This window comes from Hyperoodon ampullatus, assembly GCF_949752795.1.
Source record: "Hyperoodon ampullatus genome assembly, chromosome: 7".
NCBI lineage: Eukaryota > Metazoa > Chordata > Mammalia > Artiodactyla > Ziphiidae > Hyperoodon > Hyperoodon ampullatus.
The window spans coordinates 58,941,170-58,955,904 of record NC_136920.1 but is presented as its reverse complement, the minus strand read 5'-3'; the positions used below and the strand labels follow the sequence as shown (position 1 = coordinate 58,955,904).

General features: G+C 35.7%; 1 protein-coding gene across 3 annotated transcripts in view; it reads right to left on the bottom strand.

Annotated features, from left to right (window-relative positions):
* Nucleotides 1–14,735, bottom strand: part of RAB6A (RAB6A, member RAS oncogene family) — a gene marked incomplete at its 3' end in the record, with an annotated part of 77,851 nt that overhangs the window by 28,053 nt on the left and 35,063 nt on the right. The window contains exons 3-5 of one of the 3 annotated variants that reach the window (XM_079707611.1): nt 5,166–5,219; nt 3,646–3,751; nt 1,548–1,659 (exon numbers count right to left, since the gene is read on the bottom strand). In XM_079707611.1, the coding sequence (XP_079563737.1) occupies nt 1,548–1,659; nt 3,646–3,751; nt 5,166–5,219 (272 nt within the window). Of the gene's footprint in view, nt 1–1,547; nt 1,660–3,473; nt 3,580–3,645; nt 3,752–5,165; nt 5,220–14,735 lie in introns of all 3 variants that reach the window. The other 2 variants (XM_079707610.1, XM_079707612.1) reach the window with 2 other exon arrangements.

Here is a 14,735-nt window from a genome sequence, read left to right as displayed (position 1 = left end):
TTCAGATATACAATTTTTCTATTTAACAGTGAAGATATCTAGCGACTCTCCACTAGAAGAATATATACCTATATGATCTTCAAATTCTCATACTGAAGCTAAATAAAATAGTGAAAATGTATGATAGCAATTGATGTCCAAAAAATGATTTTCATAAAGAAAAGTTGAAATCATATGCTGAATTTACTTTTCAATTAGGAAAGACTTTCTTGCCAATTCCAAATGAGGTACCATGGCAGAAATGGGCTTAACATTTCATAAGTCTTTGAACATATTGGGTTTCTTTGTAACGTTTTAATTAATAGCCAAAGTTCATTACTGGAATTTCAGTATCCAACTAATGAATAAACAAATAATAAATAGTAAAAGCTTCGAATATTAAATAAATGGTCAAGACTATTTAAAGCAGAAAGAATATCCAGTAGATCACTTAGGAATGCTAAAGGAGATATTCAAGCCACAGGTTCTACAGTGAATGTTAATACATTTTGCATCCTGTGACTTGAATATGTCTTTGCTCATTTGACTAAGGTATCACAATCAAGCTATTCAGTTCAACCTCACAGTCTGGCTCAACCATACAATTAAGAAAAAGAAAAGAAAAGAAAAGAAAAAACTACACCACTGAATTATAATGAATATTTATAAGAAGACTACCAAAAGAGTGTGCATTTAATCATTACGAATACCTTTTTAAAGATAGGATTTGTAAAACATTTTGTTCTTTAACAGAACACTGCTCGTATTTATGAGCCCTAAAAAATGCAAAATAGTTATCAGCTTCATGTGTAAACAATCTTGCACAAGAGTTATTTACACACGAGCTTACACAAACCCAAAAAGTTTAGTTTCCTTTAAGGACTGAGTTTAATGGTTTTTTTTTTTTAATGAATTTACTTATTTTATCTATTTATTTTTGGCTGCGTTGGGTCTTGCTGCACGCGGGCTTTCTCTAGTTGCAGTGAGTGAGGGTTTACTCTTGGTTGCAGTGTGCGGGCTTCTCACTGCGGTGGCCTCTCTTGTTGCGGAGCACGGGCTCTAGGCATGCGGGCTTCAGCAGTTGTGGCACGCGGGGCTCTAAAGTACAGGCTCAGTAGTTGTGGGGCACGGGCTTAGTTGCTCCGTGGCATGTGGGATCTTCCCAGACCAGGGCTTGAACCTGTGTCCCCTGCATTGGCAGGCAGATTCTTAACCACTGTGCCACCAGGGAAGCCCTAATGTGTGTTTTATTGTGTGTGTGGGGGGCGGGGAGGGCTGGTGGGCCGTGCTGCTCAGCTTGGAGGATCTTAGTACCCTGACCAGGGATTGAACCTGGGTCCTCAGCAGTGAAAGCACAGAGTCCTAACCACTGGACCGCCAGGGAGTTCGCAGGACTGAGTTTAATGTTTACCTTTCTATTTCAGGTCCCCACACTAAAGAAAAGGGGCAGGGGTATAAAATTAAGGATTAAACATGTCTCCTTTTAAAGCTATTTTTCACTAACAAAAATAACAGGCTGCTTAACAAAGAAATCAAACATTCCATACAAATATGAAATCATTCCATACCTCTTGTCAGCAAGATCTGTTTTATTTCCTACTAGCATGATGATAACATCATTTCCTCTTTCTGTTCTGACATCATCAATCCACTTTGTAGTTTGCTGGAATGAGTTAACATCTGGTATATAGGAGGGTGGACAGAGAGATTAGTGTTATTGCAAGTGCCGCCCCAAGTGAAGGACCAAACAAAGAAAAAAAAGGAAAAAAAAAAGTACTGGAAGTTGGAAGGGGGTTGGCACATTAGGACCCACTTTTAATGTGCCTGCAACATAACTCCATTTTATCTGAATATAAATATCAATGATCTAAACAAATCACAATAGTAAAGTCCTTAAGGTACCTTTTATAATAGTTTAAAATTTTTGGACATGACCAAGTGAGTATAATGTACTATATGTAATTGAAAAAAAAAATTTTAATGTAAGGACAGCTATGGCAGATAATATGGTGTCATGTTGCCACAATGCTTTTTTGATTACTTAAACATACCAAACATGACAAAGAAAGCATCTCCAAAAGTATGTCAGCCAGTAAGTCCCAACATATCCACAAAATTTGTAAAGCCTTTAAATAGCTTTCAACACCACTGTTTGCATTGCTTATTCAGTTTGTGATCACTTTAACTTGAAGTTTATTAGTTTAATGTACCAGAATCACTTATTAAAAAATCCATCTTTTCTAGCCCTGGATTCTAAGTAGAGTACTTCAATACATCTTACAGCAGCTAAAGAAAACAACTTGCTAATATTTTAATGGCATGTGCACAAATTTCAAAGAAAAATATACCAGGTTTTACTTGATTTGGTTAAAGTAAGCACAAACATTTTAAAGCTGCAAAACTTGTGAATGCACAATAATGAACATACATTTTTAAAACAAGTAGCAACCCAAAGAAAAGCTTCAAGAAAAGAAAGACTGCAGTTGGCACCTAACCAAAAAAAAAGAAGTCTCTGAATGCAAACTCTTATAATTCTGCCATTGTAATTATTGTTAAGTAGATATGATTTCTGGTTGAGCAAATATGCAAAAATGTATACTAATAATATTACTAGCTCAAATCAGTAGATTGTTTATATAAGATGTTTTTAAAGAAGTCCAAGATGTGGTACTATCCTGGTCTTCCTATAAATTATGGAGCACTATATGGAATGATGCTTAATATTGCCTAATATATCATAAACTGATTCACAAAGACAATTTTAATCAGATAGCATTTCCCTGTCAGTCACCAATGCTCCATTCAAAATTTACAGTCACTTAAAAAGCCAAAGGCATTATTAGTCAGTCTTGAAGGAAAAGAAAAAGGAAGACCATTACTTTTTTTAGTCTCCCATTTAAATTTTTTTCTTGGAGAGAAATGAAAGTATAATTCGTTAGCAACCAAGTAAATAAGTCAGAGAATCCAGATTTCATTCAAATGAAAATGATTAATAGAAAACTGCACATTATGTTTTCTCTGCCTTCCTCTATAGAGAGAGGATGGCTGGAAGGGGAAAGCAGAGAAAAGTTGGCTAGCAGAAGCTTTTAACAGTCTCAACAGAAGCCTTGAAGGATCTGGAGAACTTGGCAAGAGACTTAAATGCAGATTAGTTTATTTTAGAGAAATCTGAGATCAAGTTAAATAAAAAAGGAGACATTCTTCCAACCATAATTATGGTGTAGGGATAATAGGATACTAAGAAAGACTTGGAGAGGATTCGTAATTAGACCTAAAGGAAAAATTACAGGGCAAAAAAACCTGGCACAGTAGAAATAAAGCATATTGGTACAAGCACCAAAGCAAATACTCTGACCTAGCTGGCCTGTGATAAGGTTTGCTATGATAAAACTCATTTTTACATGCCAGTATAGAAAACAAGCACAAGACAAGAACATGCATGCAACTAAGCTAAAGGTTCAAAGATTAGAAATGCATAATTCCCCCCCACTCACTTGTGATATCATAAACAACAACTGCCACAGTGGAGTCACGAATGTAGCTAGGAATCAAGCTCCTGAACCGCTCTTGACCTGCTGTGTCCCATAATTGCAATCGTACCTAACAATAAAATCAGTCAAACAAGCAAGAAAAATAAGAAAGGTCAACCCGTTGCAAAATACCTACTTGTGATATCGTAAACTACTACGGCTGCAGCAGAATCACGGATGTAACTGGGAATGAGGCTACGGAAACGTTCCTGACCCGCAGTATCCCATAGCTGCAGCCTGATCTGTGGGATGGGAAAAAATAAATAAAAAAAAAAAAAAAACCAAACTCATACTAAAAAGAAATAATGTTTTTAAAGGGAGGAGGGTGGCAAGGAGGTAAAAAGGAAACTCATGCAAAAGGTTACAGGGATGTGAGGAATGAAAATAACACAAAACTCCTTTCCTTTTTCAAAAGGGAATAATATTTAAATTTGGCTTGCCCTGAAGGTACATAACTGAAAAAAATGGCAATATGAAAGATTTCACAGAATCAGAAGTACAGCTTCCCTTTTTTTCCCCTCCCTGTAACCTCTCTTTGAATCCTATGTGTTCCGGAGAGCAAAAGTAGACTGCTGATGTTCAAATAGTGAGCATAAAAGGGAAAAACAAAGGTAAATGTCAGTGAGCAGCTCAGGCTATCAGAGAAAAGGAATTAATGCTTTTCTGCAAGCCTCTCTGAAACTAAAATAAAATGTCTCTTTTCTCTATTGGATCCAGAACACTTTGAAATTGGATCTCTGACTACTGTGCTTATGCTTCTCCCACACATTTCTTCCTAGAACACTGTCTATAATCTAGCAAAAAGGAGAAATATCTTTTTGCAACCCTACATAAAAATATCTTTACTTTCTTACTTTTTCACATCTACATTCCAGGAAGAAAAGCCTGAAAACAAGCATTAAGTTCTCTTACCATCATAAAGCAGCTTCTGTTTTCCAATTTTAAGAAATAAAATGCTATATGTTAAAACATAAAAGAGAACATCCAAAAGAAAAAAACTCACAAACTTATAAGAAATAGCATTAGAGATAACTTTTTTGGGTATAGATCCCAAAATAATGCATTTAAGAGAGTCACTGTTTAGGTGACAGGAATCTCTTCAAGGGATAGCAGGCTAGAATACAGGATTTATACTGCACTTAAAAGGAGTATTCCAAAAGATGGAAGACAAAAATCTAACAAGTAAATACACATTACTTTTTTCTATTCATAGTCACTTTGGTACATATCATATTCTGACAAATAAAACCTTGAAGTTCACAAATTGTGTGATATTCAAATGAAATCTTTTTGAATGCCTCAAGAGTGGTATTCAAAAGGTCTTTAGCAACTCTAATTTCTTCATGAAAATAGTCTTATCTCAATGCTATTTGTTATAATTTTCCAAATCAAGACAAAATTTTGTTTAACAAGCCTAGGGCCAGCAGAGTTTTACAAATAACAGCTTTCTCTCCCCTTTGGATTCTACTTGGGGATAAAAAACTCAAAGTGCTAAGTACTACTCACTCTATAATAACAGTTTTTCTCAAGGCCTGTAAACTAACTTTGGCAACTTTGCTAAGTACTTCTTATGGTGACAATCATTGATTATAGTTTTGATCATAATTTTCTATCCTGGAGTGTTGCAGAAAATTGCACACTGAAAACATTACTCACTGTTCGATCCTCTAAGTACATTGTTTTTGATAAAAAGTCAATACCAATTGTTGCCTGTAAAACAAAACAAAACAAAACAAAACAAAGAAGTTAAAAATAGTAATAGTTTAATGGCAGTCAGCAGTTTAGGGTTCAAGTGGGAATTATGATTGTGGAAGAAATAATGAATAAACATATAAACATATCATAGCCAAATAAAAATGAACAAAATTTTCAGTGATAATGGCTTCTACCTACTGAGCACTTGCTATGTATTAGAGATTCTTTTAGGCCCTTTACATGATCATCTCTAATGCTAATACATCTCTACAAAGTAGCTAGTAGCATCATTATTTTTCTTATTTTATACATAACAATACTGGGGTTTGGAGAAGTTAAATAACTTGTCTAAAGACACAAAGCTTCTGCTGTGGAGTTGGGAATAAAAGTCCAACTCTTTCTAACATATACTTCTATATTTGCTTTATATTTATATATACTTTAAAAATCTATCTTTATATACATATTTTATACATTTCATATATCATATATATTCACATACATTATATATATATATATTTTTAATTTTAATTTAATTTAATTTAATTTTTTTTTGTGGTATGTGGGCCTCTCACTGCTGTGGCCTCTCCCGTTGCGGAGCACAGGCTCTGGACGCGCAGGCCCAGCGGCCATGGCTCACAAGCCCAGCCACTCCGCGGCATGTGGGATCTTCCCGGACCGGGGCACGAACCCGTGTCCCCTGCATCGGGAGGCGGACTCTCAACCACTGCGCCACCAGAGAAGCCCACATTGTATATTTTTATATACACTTGATACATACATGTAAAATTTTTTAAATTGTGATAAAATACACGACTGCTCTTTAAAAAAGTCTTTTAAAAAAATGGTTAAGAGGGTTTAAGAGTAGTTTTAGGTTCATAGCAAAACTGAAAGGAAGGTACAGAGATTCCCCTTTTCCCCCTGCCTCCACATATGCATAGCATCTCCTATTGTCAACATCCCCTACTGGAGTGGTAGTACATTTGTTATGACTGATGAACCTACACTGACACTGATGTAATTTTTTAAAGATAGGTTTTGGGACTTCTCTGGTGGTCCAGTGGCTAAGACTCTGCACTCCCAATGCAGGGGGCACGGGTTTGATCCCTGGTCAGGGAACGAGATCCTACAGGCCGCAACTAAAGATCCCACATGCCACAACTAAAAAGACCCCGCATGCCACAGTGAAGATCCTACACACGGCAACAAAGATTCCGCATGCTGCAACTAAGACCCGGCACAGCCAAATAAATAAATATTAAAAAAAAAAAAACTTTCTAAAAAAAATAAAATGTAGGTTTTATTTTTAAATTGTCATAAAATTTGACATTTTAACGAATTTTAGGTGTATAATTTAATGGCATTAATTACATTCACAACTGTACAAATGTCAACACTATTTACAAAACTTTTTCACCACCCCAAACAGAAACTTTGTACCCATTAAGCAATACCAAATTACAATGTATGGATATATGACAATTTGTTTATCCATTCATCTATTGATGGACACTTTTGGCTACTATGAGTTCCTGTTTTCAATTCTTTTTGGTATATACCTAGGAGTAAAATTGCTGGGCCATATGGTAATTCTACTTAACTTTGTGAGGAAAGTTTCTACAGCAGCTGCACTGTTTTAAAGTCCCACTAGTGATATATTCCTATTTTCCCTTTTCTATATAAATAGCCATCCTAGTGGGTGTGAAGTGAAATGTTACTGTGGTTTTGATTTGCATTTTTCTAATGACTAATGATGCTAAACATCTTTTCATGCTTTCATGTGCTTATTGGTCATCTGTATATCCTCTCTGGAGAAATGTCTATTCAGTCCGTTGCCTATCTTTAAATTGAGTTTGTCATTTTGTTTTTGATTTGTAGGAGTTCTTTATATATTCTGGATATTAAATCTTTATCAGATATGTAACTTTCAAATATTTCCCCCTATTCTGTAGGTTGGGCCTGGTGCCTCTACTGAAAATCAATTGTCAAGAGATATATATATTTATTTATAGGTTCTCAATCCTATTCCATTGGTCTGTATGTCTACCCTATGCCATTACCACACTGTTTTAATTACTGTAGCTTTGCAGGAAATTTTGAAATTGGGAAGTGTGAGTCCTCTAACTTTATTTTTCTTTTTCAATAATACCTTGGCTATTAATATCTTGGTGAATTAGGATCAGGTCTTTCATTTCTACAAAAATGGCAGTAGGAATTTTGATAGGGATTGCACTGAATTTGTAGATTGCTTTGGGTGGTTGGTACTGACATCTTAACAATATTAAGTTTTCTGATTTATTTACCTGGGATGTCTCTCCATTTAATTAGGTCTCCTTTATTTTTTTTGAGTGGTTTTGTTGATTTCCATTTCACACAGACTTGTATTTTAAAACAAACAACAGAAGATGATGCTTCCTCCTTTACCCCAAACTATGTGACTAATACACAGCCTAAGTACTAATTCCACCTTATGACATTCAGTCTGAGAATTATATCTGCCATAGGGTGGGACAACGGGCTTATAAACTTGAATTACTATGCAAGAGCATCTAATTGACAAACCTCAGGAGTGTACAGGAGTGGCATAGCTGCATTTAAGAAATCTCACCAGTAGAACCTCATTTACTCAGACAGTGTGGCAGAGGTAGTTAACTACCTACACAAATATCCATCTACCCCTTCTTCCTTACTAACACAACCAAACATTTACTTAAAACCATACTTTTCCCATGAAAAAAATTACATTTTCCAGGCTTCTTTGAACTTTAAATAAATGGGTTTAACTCAGTTGGGAGGTACGTTCTTGTTTTTTCCCCCCTTTCCTCCGTCTTTCTTCCTGAACTGTGGCTACCAAGGCTGGAACTCCAAGAACCATTCAGTAACCATGAGGCAAATTTCAATATGGAAGTCATATATTAGATCAGGTTTAAAAGAAAGAAGGAGGCTTGGTCCTGGATGACCATGGAGCTGCCACACAAGCACTGAAACACACTACCTTTAGACTTCTTTTACATGAAAAAAAATTCTCATGTCACTTATCAATGTTATTTTATGTTTGTTATAAACAGCCCAAAATAATTTTTAATGCCTATAAATAGAAACAAGCATTTTCAGATCTCACAGTCAAGACATATAAATGTTTTTACAATTAGTACAAAGTCAGACTTTATGATAAAATGTACAACAGTCCCCTCCTTGCACTGTACTATCCTAGTTTTGGGGCATCACTTATACCACTGAACTCATAAAGATCAAGATTAACCTGAAAAACATCCTGTTGTTACTCTTCTTTTTAGTTAATTTTATTCCAAGCTGAGCTACTACAGCATAGAAGTCGATCAGCTGTAAGAATTAAGCCAACAGCAGGAAGAAAAGAAAGGAGATGGCTGGGAAACTAATCGTTATCAGCTTTTCCAGCATCTTGAATGCTACTGATGAGGAACTAATTCAAATTTTCATAAAAGATGGATGAGACATTAGTGCTGCTTCTTGCTCATCTCCTTAAAAAAATGCAAAAGGCAATAACTGCAGAAGAAACCAAAGGTAAAAGAAAATTCTCCCATGTATCTTAATTTACAACTTCATATTATCTTAAATGTTAACTAATTCATTGGTTTTGAGGGGGCAGGGGTCTGCTTTGTAAAAAAAACAAACTGAGTACTTATAAAAAGAGCTCACAATTCAAGATTGAACAATGGCTTATCCAAATATATTGGAGCCAAGATAACAGTAACTTTTACTTGTTTAGCTATTTTATTTGGATGCTCTCCACTTAGAATGGTGCTTATTTACCCAAACAGCTATTTTATAAAAGATTCAGATGGAAGCTACTATTCTGTCTGACTCCGTAAATAGTGGTTTGTCACCTGTCCTAATGCCAGAGAAGCCAGAGACCCATAAACATTATGATTTTCCATATGGGACATGATTTTTCCAATACAAAACTAATTAGGTAAGGAAAACAAGTTTTCTTCTGTACAAAGCAATGATAATCAGTTTCCTTCTGTGGTCCAAACAAACGTAAAGCTCTGTTGCCTGGTTGCTGCCTTCTCTAGCAAGAGAAAATAGAGAAATAATGAGTTGAAAGAAGCAATGACCAAAGGAAGAAAAGACTGGGGAAGTTAAAAGAATCTAAAATTGAGTAACAGAGATAAATAAAAAGAATGAGGAAAGGAAAACGACCCCAGAAAGAAGATGCTGATAAAGAATCCAGTTTAGAAGGGAATCCCATTTACATATATGTACATATGCGGGAAAAAATATATGTATATACATTTTTCCCCTCGATATCTTTGTGCCATATTATATTTCTGTTGATTAGGACAGAAATTAGGTAGAGTCTGTGAATTTTAAAAATGAGTCATTAAAATGGACATAAAATTTTAGTTATGCAAGGTGAACAAGTTCTAGAGATCTGCTGCACAGCATTGTGCAGATAGATGACAATACTGTATTGTATACACTTAAAAATCTAATAAGAAGGTAAAATCTCATGTAAGTTTCTTACCACAATCATAAAAAAGAACCTCACCCCCACCCCAAATAAAATGACAATACTTCTGGAAAAGGAAAAAAAAAGTCATTAAAAATTAAACAAAAATAAAAAGACAAATCAAACACAGAATCAGCAAAACAGTCCATCTAGTTAAGGATTTTGTTTCTACTGATAAACTAGAATTCTGCATAGAATAATCTAGAGCTTTAACTTAAAGAGATTAAGGATATATTTATTCACCACCACCATCTTTCTGGACAAGTTCATTAGAGTGTCTAAAACCCACTGTTTGGACTTCTCTGGTGGTGCAGTGGTTAAGAATCCACCTGCCAATGCAGGGGACACAGGTTGGATCCCTGGTCCGGGAAGATCCCACATGCCACAGAGCAACTAAGCCCGTGTGCCACAACTACTGAACCTGCGAGCCACAACTACTGAGCCCGCGTGCCACAACTACCGAAGCCTGTGTGCCCTAGAGCCGATGCGCCCCAACTATTGAAGCCCGCGTGCTCTAGGGCCCATGTGCCACAACTACTGAGCTCACGTGCCACAACTACTGAAGCCTGCACGCCTAGAGCCCATGCTCCGCAACAACAGAAGCCACGGCAATAAGAAGCCCGCACACCGCAACAAAGAGTAGCCCCAGCTCGCCACAACTAGAGAAAGCTTGCGCGCAGCAACGAAGACCCAACACAGCCAAAAGTAAATAAAATTTTAAAAATAAATAAATAAAATAAAACCCACTGTTTTATCTATGCTGTCCTGAACTTAACTGTTGATTTGTAACAGCCTTTGGAATAAGAAATTCTCTAAATTCAAAGTAATCTCTAAGGTTACTCTGAGCAATATAATCTTCCTCAAATAAAAGAATTAAACTACTCCAACTGTGGGAATCTTTCCCGAGCTTATTTATATTAAGTTGAACTATATAAAATGGCCAATATTATACCATTTTTGAATGATAAAAATAGCAATGTAATATGGTTCAAACTGATATAGTTGAAACTGTTAGAAAAATCTGTGGGTTTATAATTGGTAAAAGAAAAAGAAGTGGTGAATGCTAGAGCAACTTAAGAGAAACGCTTCCAGACTCTCTAACAAGAAATAAGTTTCCCAGATAACTTAGATTTTTTGCTTTACTTTGAAATAATGACTAAAATATGGTCAATTAAGGACTCTTCTGGCCAACCAGTTTAGCCTTTTTCAAATGAAATTAATTCAGTGCAAAGGAATCATAAATAGGGCATGAATTATGAATTACATAAAATTTATCTTTTTTTTTTTTTTTTTTTTTTTGCGGCACGCGGACCTCTCACTGTTGTGGCCTCTCCCGTTGCGTAGCACAGGCTCCGGAGCGCAGGCTCAGCAGCCATGGCCCACGGGCCCAGCCGCTCCACGGCACGTGGGATCCTCCCGGACCGGGGCACAAACCCGTGTTCCCTGCATCGGCAGGCGGACTCCCAACCACTGCGCCACCAGGAAAGCCCAAAATTTATCTTTTTTGTAAAATAAAACTTCACTAAGTTTCAGATATATATTACATACAGCTCAATAATACATTTCTAGCTATGAGACTAGCTCTTCAATTATTCATTTCAGAAGTCTTTCTCTTGTGTGTATGGTCGGGGTAGGGGTAGGGAATCTTCAAATAATCCACTGAACAACTCTTCACCTGATAACTAAGTTTGCAGCTAACGACATATGGTCAATTCTTCATATATCAAGTTAATACTTGATATGCTGTCAAGCTGATTTCCCTAGGTAAGGATGTGGGGTGCTACATTATCCAAATTTTCCTGTTAGAGCTAAACTAAGATAATACCTCGGACTGTACCTAATTCTTACAAAAACGTGTAGTTTACATTGTAAATCAGTATCTCCTATTAATGCCAAAGTACAATGATATTTTGGCTTCACTAGCAACAAGTTCTTCACAAAGAATCAAAATCTTTCCTTATCTCTCAAATTCTATGTAACCTCACCCCATCAACATCACTGCCCTTATAAATGTCTGAATGAACAGCAGCAATAGTCTTAGTGCATAAGTAGCAACAGCACTTTAGGTGTGCCTGAAAGATCTCCTTAATTTCACAGAGAACTTGGGTAAAATGATATACTTCAGAAATACCCAGAGAACTCCAACTACAGGCTCTAGCTCATAATTCTTTAGCCTAAGACTCTGACTCTAGTTCAAATTTTTTAGCATATGGTATTTGGTTCCACTCCCAAAGACTTGAGCTCAACACTCTCAGGAACTTTCTACATATGGCTCAATGACATCAATACTTTCTTCAGTCCCTAAGACTGGTATTTATAGTTTCTCTGCTGAAGAGAGAGAGAAGCATTGCTCAGAATCAAAATATAGTATGCAAGAGGTCATCTAGGTGAAGCTATAAGCTGTAGAGTTGCAGGGACCTAGAAAATTGAGGATATCCGATATAAACGGGTCCAAAAAAACCCAAAGCACTCTTGCTAATTGTACTATTTTTTCATTTCTAAACTTGCTCTATTTATAGTGTCTTAAGATGTAACTAAACCATTTCTGAAATATTCAAAAGAATGTAATAAAATTTATACTATACATATTCACTGGCTTTTAAGAAGTGACTTTCCTTAAATGTCATTTTTATGTTTTAGTCATTCCTGTTTCATGATCGTTATGGGTTTTAATAAAAGGCTTAATTAGAAACAAATTCCTTTGGGGGTGAGACGGAAATGTTCTTAATCTTGATTGTAGTAGTAGCTTCATAGGTGTACATATCTGTCAAAATTTATCAAAATGTAAGGAATTAATAATTCTTTACTACTATCGATTATAAGATCCCACTGAATATTTTGGATAACAGTCTTTTGTCATGTGTGCCTTTTGCAAATCTATGGCTTGTCTTCTCATTCTCTTGACACTGTCTTTGGCAGAGCAGAAGTTTCTAATTTTAATGAAGTCCAGCTTATCAACTGCTTCTTTTATGGATCATGCCTTTGGTATTGTATCTAAAAAGTCACTGCCATATGCAAGATCATCTAGGTTCTCTCCAATGTTACCTTCCAGTAGCTCATTACAGAGTTTTACATTTAGGTCTGTGTTTAGGTCCATTTTGAGAATAACCTCTGTAACTACATTCATTTGCATGCAGATGACCAGCTGTCCCAGCACAATTTGTTGAAGAGACTATCTTTGCTCCATTGTACTGCCTTTGCTCCTTTGTCAAAGATCAATTAGAAAAACCTTTGTTTACATCTTAGTTCTACTATTTAGTAGTTGGATGGTTTTGGACAAATTGTACAAATTTGGACAAACTTTTTCCTAGAAAACAAATGCCCAAGTTTTTCAGTTTTCTTAGTGTTCAAACCAGAAGCCATATCCCTGAAGTAAAATAAATATTTCAAATATGGGAAAATACATACTAAAAAAGGGACAGGATTCAGATTTTATATTTGCCCTAAAAGCTTTCTGAAAAATAAAAAATGGTTTAATAATTGAGACAGAGGCAGTTAATTACTATGGAAATTAACCATTCCTTTAATCAGATCAATATTTGATATACTCCTAAGACAAATAATTGAAATCAAGTTTTTATACTAACTACACAGTAATACAGATGTAAAATACTTCAATTAAAGGGGATTTTAAAAAATTTTATTTTAATAAGAATATTTCAAAAAGTTGATACAGGGACTTTCCTGGCAGTCCAGTGGTTAGGACTCTGCGCTTCCACTGCAGGGGGCGTGGGTTCGACCCCTGGTTGGGGAACTAAGATCCCACAGGCCGTGCAGCAAAAAAGTTAATACAGAAAAAGATTTATAATGTGCTTAGGGCCTCAGTGAAAGTACCTCGTATAAAGATTACTAATTTATTCGTTTTAGCTTTTTCTTTGATTTTCGTTTCACAATTAAGCATTTTAAACTAAGATACATACACACATATAACTTAGATACATATGCAACTGAGAGCAGACATCCTTGTCTTGCTCTTGATCTTAAAGAGAACGCATTCAGCCTTTAAACATTACGTCTGATGTTAGCTGTGGGTCTTTCATAGAGATGCCCTTTATCACATTTAGAAAGTTCCCTTGTATTCCTAATTTGCCAAGTGTTTTTATCATGAAAGGCTACTGGATTTTGTCAAATGCTTTTTCTGTGTCTACTGAAATAATCATGTGATACTGTCTGTCCACATTGCATGGCTTTATTTTTTCTTTTTGGCCGCACTGTGTGGCTTGTAGGATATTAGTTCCCCTACCAGGGATTGAACCCGGGCCCTCAGCAGTGAGAGTGTGGAGCCCTAACCACTGGACTGCCAGGGAATTCCCCTGATTTTGTCCTTTATTCTATTCATATAGCATATTACATCACTTTCTGTATGTTAAACCAACCTTGCAATCTTGGTACTAACCTACCAATCCTAGTTGGTAAATGGTATAGGACCCTTTTTACAAGTTACCAGATTCAGTTCGGTAGTATTTTGCTGAGGACTATTGTGTTTATATTTATAAAGGATATTAGTCTGTAGTTTTATTTTTGATGTCTTTGCTTGGTTTGGGTATGAGAGTCATACTGACCTCATGGGATAAGTTGGGAAGTATTTCTTCTTCTTCTGTTTTTGGAAGTTTACGAAGTATTAGTGTTGTTCTTTAAACATTTCATAGAATTGACCAGTGAAGCCATCTAGGCCTGCGATTTTTTTTGTAAGAAGTTTTTTGATTGCTAACTCTATCTACTTATTATAGGTATAATCAAATTTTCTATTTCTTCTTGAGTTAGTTTCGGGAGTTTGTATCTTTCTTGGAATTATCCATTTCATCTAGGTTATCTAATTTGTTGGCATATAACTGTTCACAGTATTCCCTTATAATCCTGTTTATTTCTGTAAGGTCTTCTCCTTCACTCCTGATTTTAATAATTTGAGCCTTCTTTTTTCTTGATTAGTCTACCTTTAGGTTTGTCATTTTGCTGATCTTCTCTAAGAACCACTTTTGGTTTCACTGAATTTCTTTCTTTTTTTTTTTTTTTTTTTTAAATTTATTTATTTATGGCTG